Here is an 18,921-nt window from a genome sequence, read left to right as displayed (position 1 = left end):
TTTCAAAGGCCAGAGATAAGGGGCAGCTGACAGCATCCTCTGTCTTGCCACAGGACACCTGGTTTTAAAGGGATGAGAAGCTTTCCACTCACTCTTGCAGCCACGCTGTAAGGGTCAGGCGGGCCACTTCTGTCCCCACAGTGGATGGGAACTGAGGAAGATAAGGCTCAGGGCATCTTCTGAACCAGAAAGGGAAGTTTGTGTGATCTGAGTAAATGACATACATTCACCAACCCAGCAAAATTTACTGTTTTGCATAATTTATCCTGTAGTTTTTCTGTTGTTCACAAGACTGGCTTTATTGGGTGTATTAACACACACACACCAATTCCTCTGGCTCCAGAAATTGGAGAACCATTGCCTGCATGCTTGTAGGCATTTGTGACAGTGCTCTTTAAAAGCCAAGGTTCTGATGGAACACATTCTGTGCTTCTGTCCCATTCTCCATTGGATACGTGGCAGACATGGAGCCTCTAAATCAGTGCTCCCCCAACCCCCGGGCCGCAGCTCGGTGCCAGACCGCGAAAGCCTTGGCACGGGGCTGCGGCTCCCTCTCCCTGCCCCATCCCCTGCAGCGAGAAGCAAGCCAGGCCGCGAGCAAATTGGCCACCAAAGCAGCCGATTAGCTTGTGGCCCGGCGAGCTTCTTGCTGTGGGAGAGGGAAGCGCAGCCGCCAGCACGCCAGCTGCACAAACGCGCATGTGCAGACTAGCTGTGCATGTGTGTTTGCGGCCGATGGGTACGCAAACGTCGCACGGCAATTTTGCGCATGCGCAGAGCTGCCGTGCATGCGCCCCCACTGGGAGCGCAAACGCGCATGTGTGGCAGGCCCGCGCATGTGCAAAACTGCTGTGCACGTACGTTTGTGGCCCTGCCGGGTGCAAACACGCATGTGCGGCAGGTCCGCGCATGCGCGTTGCACAGGGGCAGAGGGCGTGTGTGGGGGCCGGGTTGCCCTCTCCCCCCACCCCTTGGCAGCAGTCCGCAACACAAAAAAGGTTGCGGACTGCTGCTCTAAATGACTCCGGCTGCTGGATCTGGAACTCTGCTTCCCAGATCTGCATGCGGCTTCTTTGTCGCAGGTGTTCTTAGCTCACCTCAGGCCTACTAACTGAAGCTTCTCTTCTAGTGTATGAAAATGACGACCAGTTGCTCTGGGATCCGAACATCCTCCCCGAGAGAGAGGTGGAAGAGTTCCTTTACCGTGCCATCAAGAGGCGGTGGGATGAGGTCTCCAACCCCAGCCTTCCTGAGGGAGAGGTGGTGAAGGATAATGAACAAGTGAGCATGGGGTGGGGGTGGGACTCTGCCAAAGGGGTTGCAGGTACTGGCAGCAAGGGTGCTGTGAGAGCTCATTCGCCTGTGTGCTTCTTCTCCAGGACTCACCTCTGCTTCCAGCGCAGTGATCTGCTCTTACTTTGCATCTCTCTGCCCTGACTTTGCATTTCTCTGCTGGCGGGGGCGGGCGGACATTAGTTCTTCCTGCTCTCTTGGCATTGGGCATGACTGCATCTTTTGAGCCCTCCTGATGGGGAGGCACCGTGGGCTTACCTACAAGCAGAGGAAGCATTCCTCGAACCTGGGTAGAAACCCAAGAGGGCAGGTGCTTAAACACCCCCAGCAGAATGCCGTTTGGAGTGAAGGATGCTCCCAGTGTCCACCAACCAGGCTCTGCTTTGGGGTCTGCTTGGCTGGCCATTCAGAATTGTTTGTTGTCCCAGACTGATGTGTGGCAGTCTGGGTAGGTAGGGACCCTCGCTGCTCCTCTCGCCCTTCTGCCCCTGTCGTTATGCTCCCTTTCCTTCGCCCACTGCTTCCCCACATAACAGCTGCCCCATGCCTCCATGTGCCTGTATGTTCCGCAGGCCCTGTATGAGCTCGTGAAGTGCAACTTCAATGCCGAAGAGGCGCTCCGACGGCTTCGATTCAACGTGAAGGTCATTCGAGGTGAGTAGCCGCAGCCTCCTCTGTAGGACTGCTCAACTGCAGCGTCTCTTTCCCCAAGGAGCCAAGTGCCGTCTGTCCTCCCTCCTGCATCCAGATCCTCACAACAATCCCATAAGGTAGGCTAGGCCAGAAGACAGTGACCAGCCCAGGATTGCCTAGTGAGCTGCTTGGCAGAGTCGCAATTTCAATTGGTTTTCTACATTTTCCCCCACCCTGCATGCTCTTTTTCCCCTCTGAATGCCATTTCCAAGGGCTGCTGGGACCCCAGCGCCAAACAAGAGCCAGTGTGACATAGCAGTTGAGTGTTAGAATAGGATCTGGGAGACTCGGGTTCAGATTCTCCCCGCTCGCGCCATGGAAGCTTGCACGCACTCGGCCTCGCCTACCTCACAGGGTTGTTGTGAGGATAAGATGGAGGAGCAAAGAATGAGGTAAGCTGCTTTGGGAAGAAAACAGTGGGCCGGGTGAACAAAATAAACAAGTAGAACACCATTGTTCCCGTGAAGGGATCAGGGCAGAGCATGTCAATGTTAGGGATGTCACACACACACGCACCTCCAATCGGTAAATTTTGCATTCAGCCTGCCCCAGCAGACACAGCTCTGCAAGTCTAGTGGCCTTCCAGCCTCTTTGATTGCCCTTACAGAATCAGGGGCTTTAGGGTAGAAACGTCAGAATCCTTCCAGGAGGCCATCAGTGGGAAAAGGGGTAAAACTAGAAAACAGCATTGGGAGTGCCCGGAGTGGCTTCTTGCTCTCCCTTCCTCGGTTCCAGTAGCGCCATCTGCAGGATGGGACAGCAGGGAGAGTTCTGGTGGGCGTGGAGCAGAAGGGGAAGGCCCTCCTCCAGAGGGGGCTTTGCTTGTCTCAGAGCTCATTAGCTGACCATGGCTGGGGATGGCTTGAAAAAGATGCTCTTTTGCTCTCCCCAGTTGCAAGCCCCAGTTTTGTTATGTAATGGTGGTTTGCTGTGAATCCATAGTGCCCACAGTGTAGGCTACTTGCTGTGTCTCTGTATGTTCTACTCCTTGGGAGCTTCCCCTTCCAGTAAGCCACTGCCTGGGGTGTGCAACTCTTCCATGTCTCTCATTTGATGGTTCTTGGAAGAGATGACAGTTACCTTAAGGGGGCTCTCTGTTGCATCTCTGTGTGAACCAGTGACCTGCATTTTCTTCTCATAGAATCATAGAGTTGGAAGGGCCCTCCTGGGTCATCTAGTACAACCCCCTGTACTATGCAGGACACTCTCATCTCGATCGCTCATCTGCTGTCACCTTCCACCCCCTTAAATCTTCATAAAATCAGCCTCTCCGTCAGATGGCTGTCCAGCCTCTGTTTAAAAATTTCCAAAGATCGAGAACCCACCACCTCCCGAGGAAGCCTGCTCCACTGAGAAACTATTCTAACTGTCAGGGACCTCTTCCGGATGTTTAGATGGGATTTCTTTTGAATTAATTTAATCCCATTCATTCGGGTCCATCCCTCCGGGCCAAGAGAGAACTACTCTGCTCCATCCCCTACATGGCAGCCTTTTCCTCTCCAGGCTAATCGTCCCTGTAATTCATGCAGAAGAGGGTAGGTTTCTCCAGGGGAACTAATTCTGATCCTGACCCACCCTGACCCGATAAGTAAACCCTTTTAGCTATAAGAGTGAAGCTTCCTCTGATTTTAAACTTTAAAAGAAAAGAGAAAATATACTTCAGCAGACGTACGTTTGGAGGTGCATCGCCGGACATGTTGCAAAAAAATCTGTCATTTTAATTTTTTTTTGCTTCCTTGTAGATGAACTCTGTGCCTGGAGCGAGGAGGAGTGCAGAAACTTTGAACATGGCTTTCGGGTGCACGGGAAGAACTTCCATCTTATTCAAGCCAACAAGGTAACAAGTCTCAACTGTGGCACAGGAGTGAATTTTAGGCTAGGCTGTTTCTTTAGAATACTGAAGAATACATAGCTCCTTTCCACTATGATGCCTTGCAAGGGGAAATTTGTATAATAGAAGCCGGGGTCCCCCAATGTGGTGCCTGTGGGTGTCATGGCAGTCACCGCCAACTTTAAGAAATCCCTTTTTGTGTTTTCCAGTTTTCTTGATAGGGAAGCCACTTTTAGTAACGAGTTGCATCTTCTTGTTAGGAAAATCAACGATGTTCCATGTGAGTTCTTTAAGAAGACTTTTAGGTGCCTGCCTTCCCGTTCCAGCAACTTGTTTTGATTTCTCCGTTAGTTGTCGAGTTCCTTCTCTCATCGTTTCAACATGAAAACATGGCATCCCTTAAAAGAATAAATATAGTGACAGTCACAACAAATATACAGAACAAATCTGTCAGCGACATCACCGCATGCAAAACTGATCCTGTTCCAAAGCCCTCCCGGTTTTAGCATTTAAGGAACCTCGGTAGGCAAGGAATTGCAACGGTACAAGTGAACAAAAGCTTTTCGGCAGTCCAGAATCAAAATGCAGAAACAAAACACACTCCGTGTGATGCCTTCCATTGCCTGCGTAATGTGCCATCAAACCACAGCTGATTTACAGTGACCCCAGCAAGCGGTTTTCGTGCCAGTGAGAAGCAGAGATGGTTTGCCCTTGCAATCCTGCCCAGTGTCTTCCTTGGTGGTCCCCCTCTGAATACTGAGCATCCTTAGCTTCTGGAATCTGACAGGACTGAGCTATGCCGTGCCACCCTCCCTCCAATAATTAGGACCAGCCAAGAAGTAGGATTTTAAAAAGTGGACAGGAGAAAAAAAAAGGTTCCGTGTGTGATCTTAAGGGCTTTTTTCACCAGCGTTCCTGTGCTTAATGCCAGCAGGCCCAGAGACTAAGAAGTCCCTTTTTGAGATCGGGTTGAACCCTAGTTCCCATGAGCAAGAATGAACAAGTAGCACCTTGCCTCTGAAATTATTTTTATTTATTATTAAATTTATAATCCGCCCTTCTCGACAAGTCGGCTTGGGGTGGCTTACAAATAAGGCAAACAGCCTTTACAATAATAAATACAAAATTACTGGCCTTTGTTCCCTCCACACGCTCACACACATCCCTCTTTTGAAGAACAGGAGAGAGAAGGCCAGTTGGCCGCCTCGGGCTTGAATGGCTGCCGAAACGGCCAAAGAGCACCAAAGCGCTCAAGCCTAGAGAAGACCTTATGATCATGGCCTGATCCCTTTCTTCTCCCCCCCCCTCTCTTTGTTTTGGAACATCAAGCTTGATGAAGAATTTTGGAGAGCTCAGAAGCTGGCATGCTATCTTGTGTTCTTTTGATTGGTTCCTGTAAAAGGTTTTCTGCAGATTGTGATTTTGCTCCTACAGGGAGAGCTGGCTTTTCTGTGTTCTTGGTCCCTAGCTCCCAGGAATGTCACAAGGTGAAAAATAATACTTGAACTGGGGCAAGAGTGGAGTCCATCCAGAGAGTCCCATTTCAAGCACCAAAAACTATATACATCTCCCAGCCAGGCAGAAACAGATCAGGACGTAAGGTGCCAAGCAATAGATCAGAGGCTCTGACTGCAGAGAAGTGTTTCGGGCTCCCAAATTTAGTCCTGCTGTGAGTTATCGGTACCTGCTGCTGCTGATGAGCACATGTCTGAGAGGGAAAAAGATCTTGGGGGTTGTGGTGGAGTCTCATGAAAGTCCCAGCCCAGGTGAAAAAGGCAAACGGTATGTTAGGGATGAGTAGGAAAAGGATTGAGAATAAAACATTTGAAATTGTGATGTCCCATAGAGAGGTCTATGGTGCAGCCTCTTTTGGAATACCGTGTACAGTTCTAGTCACCGTGTTGCTTAAAAGGACGTTGCAGAGCTGGAAAAAGGACAGAGGAGGGTGACCAAGATGATGAGGGAGGTGGAGTCCCTTCTTCAGAGTCCCTTGGCTGCAGGGGAAAGGACACGCAGTAATGGGTTTAAACTACAAGTACAACGATATAAGCTAGATATCAGGAAAAAAAATTCACAGTCAGAGTAGTTCAGCAGTGGAATAGGCTGCCTAAGGAGGTGGTGAGCTCCCCCTCACTGGCAGTCTTCAAGCAAAGGTTGGATACACGCTTTTCTTGGATGCTTTAGGATGCTTAGGGCTGATCCTGCATTGAGCAGGGGGTTGGACTAGATGGCCTGTATGGCCCCTTCCAACTCTATGATTCTATGATTCAGGAGGAGAGGCCGCTGGAACCTCTGACTAGGAGGTTTAGAAAAGAGACAACTAAGGGGGAACATGGTTTATAAAGTTATGCTTGAGGTAGAGAGAGTTGGCAGAGAAATTCTCCCACTCCCAAACTTCTAGAACTCGATGGCATCCAAGGAAGTTGTTGGGCAGGAGATTCAGGATGAACAAAAGAAAATACTTCTTTACACAGAGTGTGATTAAAACATGGGATTTGCTGCCAGAGGAGGTAGTGATGGCCTCCTTAAAGGAGGATTAAATAAATTCATGGAAAAGTCTATCAATGGCTACTAGCCATGGTGGCTGTGGGGAACTGCCACATTCAGAGACTATAAGTCTCTGAATTCCAGAGGCAGGAGGCAAGCTTAGGGGAAGGCCTCAGCCTCTCTGCCCTGCTGTCGGCTGTCCAGAGGAACTGGTTGGCCACTGAGACAGGATGGTGGACTCGGTGGACCCCTGGTCTGATCCAGCAGGGCTCTTATGATGTTCTTATGTCCTCGTTCTGTTGCAGTCAAGTGGGAAATCTACAGACCACAGTGCTTGGTCTGGCATTTGCAGTGCCTGGCAGATCATTCTGGGACACGTTTCTCAGGCCTGCAGGGTATTTTGGTCATGAAACCTTTCTAGGGGCTCAGGAGCATCCCATAATTCGTTTTGGCCTGCAGTCATGAGCAGACTTCTGCCTGTGCTTTCCCACCCTCACGAACTCCCCGCTTGACCCCCCTCAGCTCAGGGCTTCCTGTGGGTTCACGCTCTTGACAGGCCATCCTGGGGATTTTCTCCATTTGCCATCCTCTTCTGTTTCCTCAGGTCCGCACCCGGTCCGTGGGTGAGTGCGTGGAGTACTATTACATGTGGAAGAAGTCGGAACGCTATGACTACTTCGCCCAGCAGTCGCGGTTTGGAAGGAGGAAGTACGTCCTCCACCCTGGAGCCACGTGCGTGGACCTCGATCAGTAATGTTTGTCATGGCTGGGCCTTTAGCGGCCAAGCACAGGGGAGGCCGAGACGCGATTCCCGGCCGGATCAGAGCCGGGTGGAGTGCTGGGACAGGTCCACAGCACAGGTCGGTCTGGAAGCAAGATCCACTTGCAGGTCTGAGGCAGCCTGTCTCGTGGAGAGGTGGAAGGAGGGGGAAGCAGAGAGGAAAGCTGGCAGGAGGGGGGCGCACTACACATAATCCTGGGTTTCTAAAATGGAGCCGCCCATACAATCCCCAAACATGGTGCCGCCCATGCCATCTCTTCCCCCTCCTTGCACAATTCCAGGTCTCAGCTCAGTGCCGACGAGGGAGGGGAAGGTCTGCCGTGGGCTCCTCCTCTCAAGCAGGTGGGGGGGGAGCTCAGGCACACCACAGGTCATCTGGCCACCAGAAAAGAGGGGACAAGGACAAGGAACAAATGTTCCTGGACTTCCTTAAATGGAAGTATGAGATGGAGATCTGAGAAAAACCTCCATCAAAGGCTTCAGGGGTTTCAAGCGGCCCGTGCCTGTCCACACAGTCCATCCATTCCCAGCTAGCTTTGACGATGTCCTAAAATCGGAATGGGCTATTCCAGGCACATCTGTTGCCAAGAGTCTGTACAGTCTCACAGATGTGACGGAGGATCTAAAAGTTCCACTTGTCAGCGCTCTGGTCGTTGCCCTCCACTGGGGAGCTATATTCGCTAAAGATGGAGACAACCCTCTGAAGGATCCAATAGACAAGAAAAATGAATACTCTCTTGAGAAGAATTATGAGGCTTCCTCCATGGGGACCAGAGCTTCTGCAGCCCTATCCAAATTCACTCGGACCGTCGTCATCTGGACCAACGACATGATTTTGCCAGTACAGCGGCAAGCAGTCCATCCTGAAGACCAAGAGGGCGGATGAGTTTGACGTGGATGCATCCCACAATGCTATGCAGTTCTGCACAAGAGCACAGGCAACCGTTAGCATTCGTCACAACATTTGTCTCAAACGTTGGAAGGTCGACCACATCTCGAAGACCGCACTCCTTCAGTGAATCAAATTTGGACAAAGTCCTTGTAGAGACAAAAGAAAAGAAGAAGGCCATGCCAGTAGAGACAGGGATAACAGATTTCGACAGCAAGAGTCCTTTCACAACTACTGCCCTTCCGGCAGGGCCAGAAACTCGAGGGACTTCAGAAGTTTCTATTCTGACAAATGCAGGCCCAAGTAGAGTTGTGCCATTCGGCTGCCAAAGCAGCTGTTCCCGCCCGTAGCAGCCAGTGTGCCATTGGCTGCTACGGGCGGGAACAGCCGCTTCGGCAGCCGAATCACACAACCCTTGGCCCAGGTTTGTACAGCGGCAGCCCCAGCCCTCCAGGCAGTTCAACGTCCAGCAAGCCAGGAAGCACTCTGTCTGACTACCGTGGACACAGGGAGAGGGACCAATATAAACTGGATGTATGACGGGCCTTGCACATTTACTTACACAGAATGGCAAGTTTCCAAAGCTTGGACACATTATTTGTCTCCCACGGCGGGACTAACGGATCAGAAAGTTTCCTCGTCCACCATTGTCTCTTGGGTCAAACAGTGCATTATCAAGGCCTACCAGGGGTGGGCAAGAAGTGGCCCTCCAGATATCCATGGACTACAATTCCCATTCACTGGCAGGGGCTCATGGGAATTGTAGTCTATGGACATCTGGAGGGCCACAGTTTGCTCACCCCTGGCCTACAGAGTCCAGGGCAAGATTGCTGCAGGGAAGATCATGACGTACTCCACTTGGCCGCAGCATCGTTTGTGGCCTTCTCCACCAGGGCACCAGTGGTAGCGATCTGCCTGGTGGCTACATGGTCTTCTCCGCCTTCGTGAGACACTGCCACATAGACCAGTTGGCATCTCTGGAGGCTGTTTTTTAACTTTTTAAATTTTCGATAAGGGTTTGCAAGAAAATAGATATACATTCAGTACAATATATCCCCATCCCTATACGTCCATTTTTTTAAAAAAAATAAAAAATTTTTTAATTCAAGGGGGGGGGGGAAGAGGCAGACTCGGCCGCCAGCACACCGGCGGATGCAAACACGCATGTGAGGAGCTGCCGCCCATGTGCGTTTGCGCCCCCTGCTGGTGCAGATGCAAATGTGTGGCAACTGCACATGCGCGGCTCCCGGGACGCCGGCTCTCCCCCACCCCGGAGGCGGTCCTCAACCGCAAAAAGATTGGAGACGGCTGCTCTAGATGTCTGTTGCCTGTAAATAGAAAAACAAAGCCACAACAAAAAAAATCCCACTTTAACATAACATTTCCAGCACTTACAGTCAACAGGTGTTATAAAATTACCCTTAGACTTGAACCAAGGCTTGAACCTTAAGCTAGAAAATCAGCTGTTTCCTGCACTTGTTCACAAAACATATTTTAAGTACTTAACATTAAGCATTTCTTATAAAACAATATGAACTTTAATATAGTATTTATAAAAAGAAAAGAAAAAAGCAAAAAAAAAAAACCTTTATCGTGACATTTACAGCTAATTTATCCCAGTATTTTTTAAAGGGGGTGGGGAAAAGAGAAGCCTGCTTTATCCTAAGATTTGCAGCTCTTAAATTCTTCAATTCAAATTGTTTTAAAATCTTTAATACTTAATGTAACTGCAAAGGAAACTTAGTATTAAACATTTGTTCTAGAAATGTACCTTTGCCCAGAATCTATACACTGTCCCACATGGCCACCACATGTGGAAAAAGGAGCCCACTTTTTCATGACATTTCCAGCACATATTATTATACCCCTTAGTCATTTTTGAAATTACTTTAGGTGTTACACACCATCTATAAAACATACCAGTTTTCTCTTAGTATCTTACTGTTTGTCAATTTGGGCACATTTGCCTATTTACGTTCCCATGTTTCAAAAGTAACATTAGTTCCAATATTCCATATCCACTTAATCATACAATTCTTAACCTGTTCTGATTCAGCTTCATACTTTAATACTAGTTTGTATATCTGACCTTCTGGAAGCTGGTTTTGGCCATCGTGTCCTGCAACAAATAACTCTAGAGTGAATGTGACATATACTCTCCCACCCCAGGCACAGCTTGGGTATTGCTAACCACACTGGATGACATCAGCCCCACTGTAGGAGAACGAAACATTGGACTCACCTGAAGGTTTCTTGGTGGGGTGGTTAGGAGTTCAGACTTCTAATCTGGCGAGCCGGGTTTGATTCTGCGCTCCCCCACATGCAACCAGCTGGGTGACCTTGGGCTCGCCACAGCACTGAAAAAGCTGTTCTGACCGAGCAGGAATATCAGGACTCTCAGCCTCACCTCCCTCACAGAGTGTCTGTTGTGGAGAGAGGAATGGGAAGGCGACTGTAAGCCGCTTTGAGACTCCTTCAGGTAGAGAAAAGTGGCATATAAGAACCAACTCTTCTTCTCTCCAGTGGGGCAAAGTCATCCACATCCCGCCCAAGGGATAGAGTGCACATTCACATGGATAGGGATGGATGGATGGATGGATGGATGGATGGATGGATGGATAGATGGATAGATGGATAGATGGATAGATGGATAGATGGATAGATGGATAGATGGATGGATGGATGGATGGATAGATAGATAGATAGATAGATAGATAGATAGATAGATAGATAGATAGATAGATAGATAGATAGATAGATAGATAGATAGATAGATAGATAGATAGATAATATTGGCAAACAAAGCATGAACATGAATGAGCAAACATCCTGACATTATATGAGAACGCAGCAGGACTTGGGAACAACTGGAAGGTCAGGCTCTGGTTACCAGCTGGGTGGCTACAAGAAATTTGCATTATAATTGCCCTACCTAGGCGAGCAGAGGCGGGACCTAACCACTCTGGATAACCTTGTCCCACTGGAGAGAAGAAACCTTCAGGTTGAGTCCAATGTTTTGTTCTCCTACCACCTTTAATGCCACAGTGAGTTCAAAGGATAGCTGCCTTCCCCCCCCCCCCCCGCCCCATGCTTCTGCCCTAATCAGGTCATTCAAGAATAGTGATCTCTGCGTGTCTTTTGTTCCCCCTTGCAGAGATTATGTGGATAATTTTTTAGACGGTGGAGAAGTTGAAAGTGGCAGCCGCTCCCGAGGCTCCCCACCTCTCCCTTCAGCCACGGGGTGCCTGGATTCTCGTTTCAACCCGGATCACCTGGCAATGGAGAGTACAGGTAATGCCTTCAGGTGGAGGAGTGCCTTTCCCTCAGGTGAGGGGTGCTGGAGAGATCCCAGACCCATGAATGCAGGTGTGCTGGTGTGGACTATGTTGAAGTCCCGGGGCACCTTTAAGGCCACCCAGGTTTTGTCCAAGGCGTGAGCTTTGGGTCAGATACGTGCACCCTGGGTCAGATATCGGTGTGGAGGGGTAGAGGAAGGCCCCTTGCCCTGGCCTCGAGCACTTCTGTTGCTTCTGTGCCTAGAGGGGAAGCAGCCCCCTAGCCTCTGTGGGAGAGTTAGCATTGGGACCTGACATGGTTTTCCTTAAAAAAAAAAAAGACGTTGTTCCTCAACCTTTTTGAGCCTGTGGGCTCACTTGGGATTTTGAGAGAGGGTGGTGAGCGCCACCAAAAAAGAAAATGGCTTCCGCAGAAGGCTGAGCCAGATGGAATCCCCCTCCCCTGTTCTGGACTCCTGGGAAGAAGGATGGCCAGGAAGGGGAATGGAACCACACTCTGGCTCAGGCCAGCCCAAGCGCTCCTCCTGGGGGAATGGTGGCAGCCAGTAACAAGCTGCACCCACTTGGGGCCACCCACTTCCTGCAAAGCTTGGCGGGCACCAAGGAGAATAAGGGTGGGTGTCATGACGAGGGTTGCACGCGGCGGCGTCCAAATCAGCCTGCACCATAGCACCACTTCTACGACTTCTCAAAGCCCGAGGAATGTCCCGGGGGTTTCTCAGAGGGGAAAAAGTCAAGAAAGGCTGCCCTAGAGAATCCTAGCCGGCCTGAGAAGACGTTTCTCACCTTGACGGTCTGATCCAGGGTAAGCCGATAATTCTGTGTGTTTGGGGAGGGGCCGTGGCTCAGTGGTGGAGCTTCTGCTTGGCCTGCAGACATTCCCAGGTTCAGTCCCCAGCAGCATCGGCAGCTACTAGGAACAGGCCCCTTTTCTGCCTGAGACCCCCCGGAGAGATGCTGCTGGCCTGAGTGGGCCCGGCCGAGTCGGGTGGCCCAAGAGGGCCTGGATCAGGACGCTGAGGAAGCGTCCTGAGCGTTCTCATGTGGATCTGTCCTCTGTCCTTCTGCAGAACCCCTGAGCATTGAGAGCGCCGCTTGCAGCTTGGGCAGCACGAGCGAGTCGGGCCACGGCTACGAATGCAGCACCCCTTCGGAAACAAACTGTTCCTTCGACCCTTCAGAAGAGATGCCTGCGGGCAGCGCTGCCGCCCCTGCTTTCCCGCGGCAGCCGCCCAATCCCTCGGAGGACGGGTTCTACCAGTTGGCGGCTGCCGCCAAAGAGGAGCCCGTGTGCTGCGCGGGGGAGGCCATAGCCGTGGACCTCGCCCTTCCAGCGAACGTTCCAGAGGGGCTGCCTTTAATATCGGGCCACGTGGGACTGGACAGAGGCCCAGAGACATTGGCGGCTCCTGCGCAAGTGTCCTTATCAGTCCCCGATTTCAGCATCCTGGGCATTGGAGATGTAAATAGCTTCCTGGCCTCTCAGCAGGCCTGCCCGGCCCCCATGGCTCAGCCGGAGTCCTTGTCGCAGTGAAGGCTCCCCCGTGGGCCGAGCATCGATTCGGGCCTGGCTGGATTGAGATCCCCTGGGCGAGCGGAGGCAGATCAGAGCAGTGGGCCGGTCGTCACCGTTCCCTGGGCGGCACGGAGGCTCGCAGTCCTGAGCCCCGGGCAAGTCGGCTGCTCCTCCTGCCCCTCCTCGATGTCCTGATTTCTTTCCAGGGAAGCCAGACGCCTGCGACGTGCTCTTGCACAACTTCACCAAGCGGGTAGAAGGGAGCCTACGACCCCCATGGGGTCATCGTAGATGGGGAGGCCAAAGCTATGCGCAGGGTGGGAAAGCAGACGGATTCTCCCCCAGGCTGAGTATCCAGGCTCACTGGCCAAGAATGCTCCAGCACAAAAAAGGGATCCCCCAGGAGAGAGAGAGAGAGAGAGAGGGCAGGACAGCTCCTGTGAGCCCTGTTGGAAGGGAGGAGACTGAATTGGGGTGAGGCGCTGGGGAAGCAGGTGGCCATAGAGGTAGAAATCAGAAACTAGGGGGGAGACCCTCAGGTTCTCAGTGGCAACAGCAGAAATAGGTACCTCTTTTGCTTGTATTTTACTGTATAACTTTGGTGCGGGGAGGACTTCTAGCCAAATCTTCCACTTGTGCCCAGATCGCTGGGCTGGGCAACCCCACCTTGGCTCTGTTGCTCCCCCTTAGAGCTGCACCTGCCTTCTCATTCTTGGTCATGCAGGAAGGTTAAGGACCTTTCTGGATTGGCTCATCCCTCCACCACCATCCCGGCGAGGACTCCTGTCTGCCCGGCAGCCCATCGAGGCCCTGCTGAGTCGCCAGTGGTCTCGCACACCCGGAGAAGAAGGCCGGGCTGGTACCCAAGGAAGAGGACGACAGTGACGTGGTCCACAGCCCTCTTTCCAAAACTCTGTGGCAGGGAGGGCATTCCAGAGTTTTGGCATCCAGCAGGTGCATTCCTGCCCTCCGGCATCACGGCACGGTTCGTGCCGTTCCGCAAAGCCAAGGCATGTCCTGTGTAACAAAAGGCAGAGAGGGGGACTCAGAGTTGGTGAAATAATGTGTTTACAATTCCCGGAGCTTGAAGATGTGTTCTGACGGCAGCAGGGGAACCTGGAGCAGCAGCGACTGTTGCTTCAGAGTGCCAAATTGAAACCGTGTGTGTGTGTGAGCATGGAGAAATGCATCCCCGGCCCCCTTACGCACAGATCTGGGGCTGGAGAGGGTGGTGACGGGAGAGCATTTGAACCCTCGGCTCCGTTCCCTTTGACAAAGATCCTGGACCCTGGCTGCTGCTTGGCTTCCCCTGGATCTGGCTGCACGCTCCACATACAGCCTGTGCCTCTGCAGCTTAGGTAGAGGGGGCTTTGGGGCAAGAGAAATGTGCTCTTCCTCTCCCAGCTACCGCCCCCCCTCAACTCCTACCCCAAAAGGCAGCTTCCACCTGCTGCAGCCATAGGTGCAGCTGTCATTGTGGGTCCAACGGGCCTCACCCCTCCCTCCCTGCCCCCCCCCCAGCCATAATAGCTTGGGGTCATGGCTGGGACAGGGGTTGAGGGGCACTTTGCCTGGCTCTTGAGTTGCATAGCACCGTGGCTGGGGCTCGTTGGCAGGAGGAAGCCATCAAGAAGAGCACAACCACAATGCTGTGAGGCAGAGCGGGAGGAAGAGGAAGAGGAGCTGCAGCCCTTGCTCACGCCTACTTCCCTGCCCCTCTAAGAGCTTGGCTCTGCGTGTAGCTTTGCCTTAGGATGCTGAGCAGGGCTCTCCAGCCGCTCCCTGCCCCATGGCCCAAAACGGGCTGGTTTCATGGCCGTTCCCTGCCCTAGAGCCTGGTGGGGGTGGGGCCTGCCTCCTCTCGGCCCTCGGCTGCCGCACGGCCTGTGGCACTGCAGCGTCCCTCAAGGGGTGAGCATGGCCAGGGCTCTCTCCCTGCTTCCAGGGGCAGGGTCATATGGAATCCGGCAGTGCTTTGCCCCAAATGAGTCTTCTCATGACGCTCAGGGGTTAGATTTCTTCCACTGCCCTTCCACCCCGAAGCAGTGGGCTGGGTGGGGGCTCAAGGGTTCCCTTGAAGGTCATTTTTGCGAGTGGTGGGGCTTGGGTCTGGAGGGATGGGAGAGGGAGGCCGGCCTAAGTTGGCCTCCCCTGCGAGACGGTGTCGTCGGCAGCCGAGTGTCGCTGTGCTTCCTCAAGCCAGAGGGCTCCACAGACTGCTGAGCCGAGGTCCCTGGACCACCAGGCATCCCCTGCTTGCTCTCAGCGCTGTCTCAGGGCCTTGGGGGAAGGGGGTCCGTGCCGTTCAAAGGCTCTTGGTTTGTGCTGGGTTCCCGGGCAGCCACTCTGGTGGTAATGCCCCCCCCATGTGCCCCCCCCAGCAGTCGGTGGGAAAGGGAAAGGGAAAGCCAACTCCAGCCCCTCCCTGCAGTAAGGAGTCCCATCCTGGACTGCGATGGCACCTTTGTGAAATATATTTCCACCCCCCCCCCCAAGGTTGGTGCGCTGCGGGTCAGCAGCGGGGGAGGGGGCATTCCGGTTTCCCCCCCCCTCTCTCTCTTGCTCGCCATTAACTCCTTTCGTTTCCATTTTCATATTTTTGAATATGTCTTATTATTTATATATAACTATATTTTTCAGTTTGGTTTACAGATTCAGGGGAGGCGCCCTGCCTTTAACAAAAGGACGGCAGCCGTCACAGGTGTGTGAGCTGTCCACCCAAAAGACGTGAGAGGAGCTGACTGCTCGGGGGGGGGGGGGAGGGGGGGTTGTAATCCTGAACAATGACCTCCTCCACCCTGCCTGCCTCCCAAATTCTTACCCCCCCCCGCCGGCAGCTAGGAAGCCTCCACTGTGAAGTTCTAATGCCTTGAAATACCCTTTACCATTTATTTATTTAATTAAAAAGCCCGCCTTGGAAAGCCACAAGGACCACCAAGTCTGTCTTGTTCTGTTTTTTTTTTTTTTTTGCAAAACCTCTCTTGGAGGGGGAGGGGGTCAAGAGGGCAGAGCCAGGGCTGTGTGCCCAACAAGGGGGACTGGAAATGGGACCGGGGACAGGGGCTTGCAGGGCCAAGGAGAGGGAGCTGGAGAGCACCATTGGGGTTGCCACTGAGATCCGCCCAAGCCTTGCCTAAGACGGGGTCCCATCTGGCTACAAGTGGAGGAATGGGGAATCAAGCCCAGCTCTCCAGATTAGAAGCTGCCACTCTTAACCACTATACCAAGCTGACACCTTTAAAACTAGCTGCTGCAGTGATTCATAACAGAATACCCGGGAGAAGTGGGTTTGATTCCACACTCTGCATGCATTCCTCCATATGCAGGCTGCTGATTGATTTTTTCAGAGTTCTCCCAGCCCCACCTACCTTACAAGATGCCTGTTGTGGGAGGAAGAAGGGCATGACATTGCTTTTAGACTCCTTAAGGCGGAGAAAAGGTTATAAAGGTATTAAGTGCCCTCTGGGTGTACCTAGACTGCCTTTATCACTTGGCAACCTCAACCTTACCAGGTTCACTAGTGTGGAGTGTGGTAGGTGCCAGTCAGGTTTGAGGTGGGGGGGGGGGCTTAATACAATTCATCTCTCCCTTGCATGCACAGCTCGCACTCCCAGGTACATATGTGCATGTGCATACCGCCACCACCGCCCCTGTTTGGTTTCTTCCCTCTGGGTTCCTCTCCCATCCAGCTGAGCATGTGCTCCATCAACGCCCCACTTTCTTAGTGGGCTTCATGCCCATCCGGCAGCTAGATTAGCGAGGAGCCCTCCTGAAGCTTTGGAGCCCAAGGGACTGCCTATTCGCCACCTGGGGCCTGTTGCTGACCACCCCCCTCCCACCCTTCCCTGGTTCATGAGCGACACAGCTTGGGGGAAACACTGGCCAACATCTCCGCTGGCGACATTGAGAGAAGACCGTTCAAACCGGAATCGGACTGAGTTGTGACTCCCATCCTTCCTCCAAGCTAAGTATTTATTATACTTCTGCTCAGCTCCTAAAATGCTTCATGGAGGGGAAGAGCAAACATTCCTGGTTTTCTTTCAGCTTAAGGCTTGGCGTCTGCTGCTGCTGCTTACTGTTGGTTTTGTCGATCTGTTTGTGTTGTGGACACAGGTTGTGTGGCTTTTGTCCGCCATTCAAGTGGTATTTGCACATACATTGCTGATAACTACAATGACGCTCATCTGTTGGAGTGAAGGCAGTTTAGTGCACCGGGGAAGAGTTGGTAGAATAAAGGGGAAAACAGAATCACGGCTTTGATTTGCACAAGGAAGCAGCGGCATTTAAATGGGGTTTTTTCCAGGACTGAAACGGCAGAGGTGAGGCGTTCAGAACCATCCCCATATTATGTCTCTTCGTGGACTTCTGTACAGGCTTCCCCCCTGCTGTGGCATCAGGTATTCTCAGACCAGTCAAATCCTGGGGCTCCTCCTCTTCTCTTCTCATTGGCCAATGATCACTGGCCACTCCCCTTCATCATGCAACCATTGAGTCTACCTTTCTCATTCTTTCTCACTCACCTGTTGGCTTCTGCAGTTGGAGCGGAATTGGGTTGTCCTAAAAAGTCCCATTCAAGTAACAGGATCTTTTTTGTGGCTCTCTGTGTGCCAAGAGAGACAGTCCCTAGTCTCTGTGTGTAAGCCAACTTAGGGGAAAAAATGCCTCTGAGCAGGTTCAGAGTGCATTCCCCTTACTGCTGAGCAACTCCTGAGAGCCCCCTTGAGGGACTGCCTCCAGAGCAAAGACACCTAGCAGGATGGAGCCCCCGGACCGCTTTGCTAAGATAGGAAGGACCGCTGGAAGGATGAAGGAGAACGTCTGCAAGAGCTCATCTAGGAGGTGAGTGCTGTCTTTTGAATTGTCAGTGTGCAATGGGGAAAGAGACAGCCCCTTTGTGTCCTGGGAGAAGGAAAGTCACAAGAGGGAGCAGTTTGTCTCTTGCAATATTTTGGCACTCCTGTTAGAAGAAGAGCTGGTTTTCACTACCTGAAGGAGTCCCGAGGCAGCTGGCAGACACTTTCCCCTTCCTTTCCCCGCATCAGACACCCTGTGAGGGAGGTGGGGCGAAGAGCTCTAAGGGAACAGCTCTAGGAGAACTGACATTAGCTCAAGCTCACCAGCTGGCTGCATGCAGAGTGAGGAATCCAGATTAGCGTTGGCTGCTCAGCTCAAATCAAATTTATTTGCATTCATAGACCAAAGAAGAAAATATCTGAACTAGCCAGAGGCAAGAGCCAACATGATTAAGAGTGGTGGCTTTCAATCTGGTGAGCCGGGTTTGATTCACTGTCCTCCGCATATAGCCAGCTGAGTGACCTTGGGCTAGTCACAGAGTTGTTCTAGCAGTTCAGTTCTCCCAGAGCTCTCTCAGCCTTACTTACCTCACAGGGTGCCTATTGTGGGGGAGGAAGGGGAGGCCATTGTATGCCGCTGGGAGACTCCGGGCAGTAAAAAGCGGGGTATAATAACCAGCATACAAAAAGATGACATCAATATTTATGGATACATTTCAGAATAAAATTTATGACATATAATATATATATATATAGAAATAGAACTAAAACCAGAAATTAAATTTGGAAGTTCACAGATCCTTATAATTTGATATTCGGACCCTTATGAGCTGTCTATACTGAGGCACAAATTTTGCAAGACATTTTTAAATTGAAGAGTTTTCACCTACCAAGAGTTTTTCAAGACATATTCTATCAGAAAGTCCTGGAAATTTGTTGAATAGTGGTGAAATAGTCCTGCGCTGCAGTGGGTAGAGAGAGGAGTGGGGAAAACCTCCCTGGTCTCAGTTTCTCCAAAGGGACATGGGCAAATTATCTCGAGAGGGGTGTTACCGAAATTGAGTGGACACGTGTCCTAAAAGCACGTATCTTTGAGCTTGTGGGGAAGATTAGCCCAAATGCTGCGAGAGGGGGGTAATTTAGTGTTTATCGGATCGTTGCCTATGTCTGCAAGGGTTGATTACACCCGTAGGAACTCAAGGTAAACGCAGATTGAAATGGTAAAATAGTAATATAAGCTTTTATTGAAAGTAAAATAACAAAAAGACACACAAATAGCTAACACACATACAAGCAGTCATATAGAGAAGGGGGAGGAAAAGTGGAAGGCTTGATAGTTACC

The 18,921-nt window shown here is 51.6% G+C and overlaps 1 protein-coding gene across 7 annotated transcripts in view; it reads left to right on the top strand.

The window, feature by feature from the left end:
* The window catches only part of MIER2 (MIER family member 2), a 32,043-nt gene extending 16,319 nt beyond the window's left edge, over positions 1 to 15,724 (top strand). For 5 of the 7 annotated variants that reach the window (XM_077332151.1, XM_077332157.1, XM_077332153.1 and 2 more), the window contains 6 exons: positions 1,130 to 1,281; positions 1,866 to 1,947; positions 3,729 to 3,823; positions 6,909 to 7,036; positions 11,129 to 11,265; positions 12,341 to 15,724. In XM_077332151.1, the coding sequence (XP_077188266.1) occupies positions 1,130 to 1,281; positions 1,866 to 1,947; positions 3,729 to 3,823; positions 6,909 to 7,036; positions 11,129 to 11,265; positions 12,341 to 12,804 (1,058 nt within the window). In that variant the 3' untranslated portion in view covers positions 12,805 to 15,724. The remainder of the gene's footprint in view (positions 1 to 1,129; positions 1,282 to 1,865; positions 1,948 to 3,728; positions 3,824 to 6,908; positions 7,037 to 11,128; positions 11,266 to 12,340) is intronic. The other 2 variants (XM_077332155.1, XM_077332158.1) reach the window with 1 other exon arrangement.
* Positions 15,725 to 18,921: the final 3,197 nt, after the last annotated feature.

The sequence above is a fragment of the Paroedura picta genome, chromosome 4 (genome assembly GCF_049243985.1).
Source record: "Paroedura picta isolate Pp20150507F chromosome 4, Ppicta_v3.0, whole genome shotgun sequence".
NCBI lineage: Eukaryota > Metazoa > Chordata > Lepidosauria > Squamata > Gekkonidae > Paroedura > Paroedura picta.
This window is presented reverse-complemented; position numbering and strand designations above follow the sequence as displayed.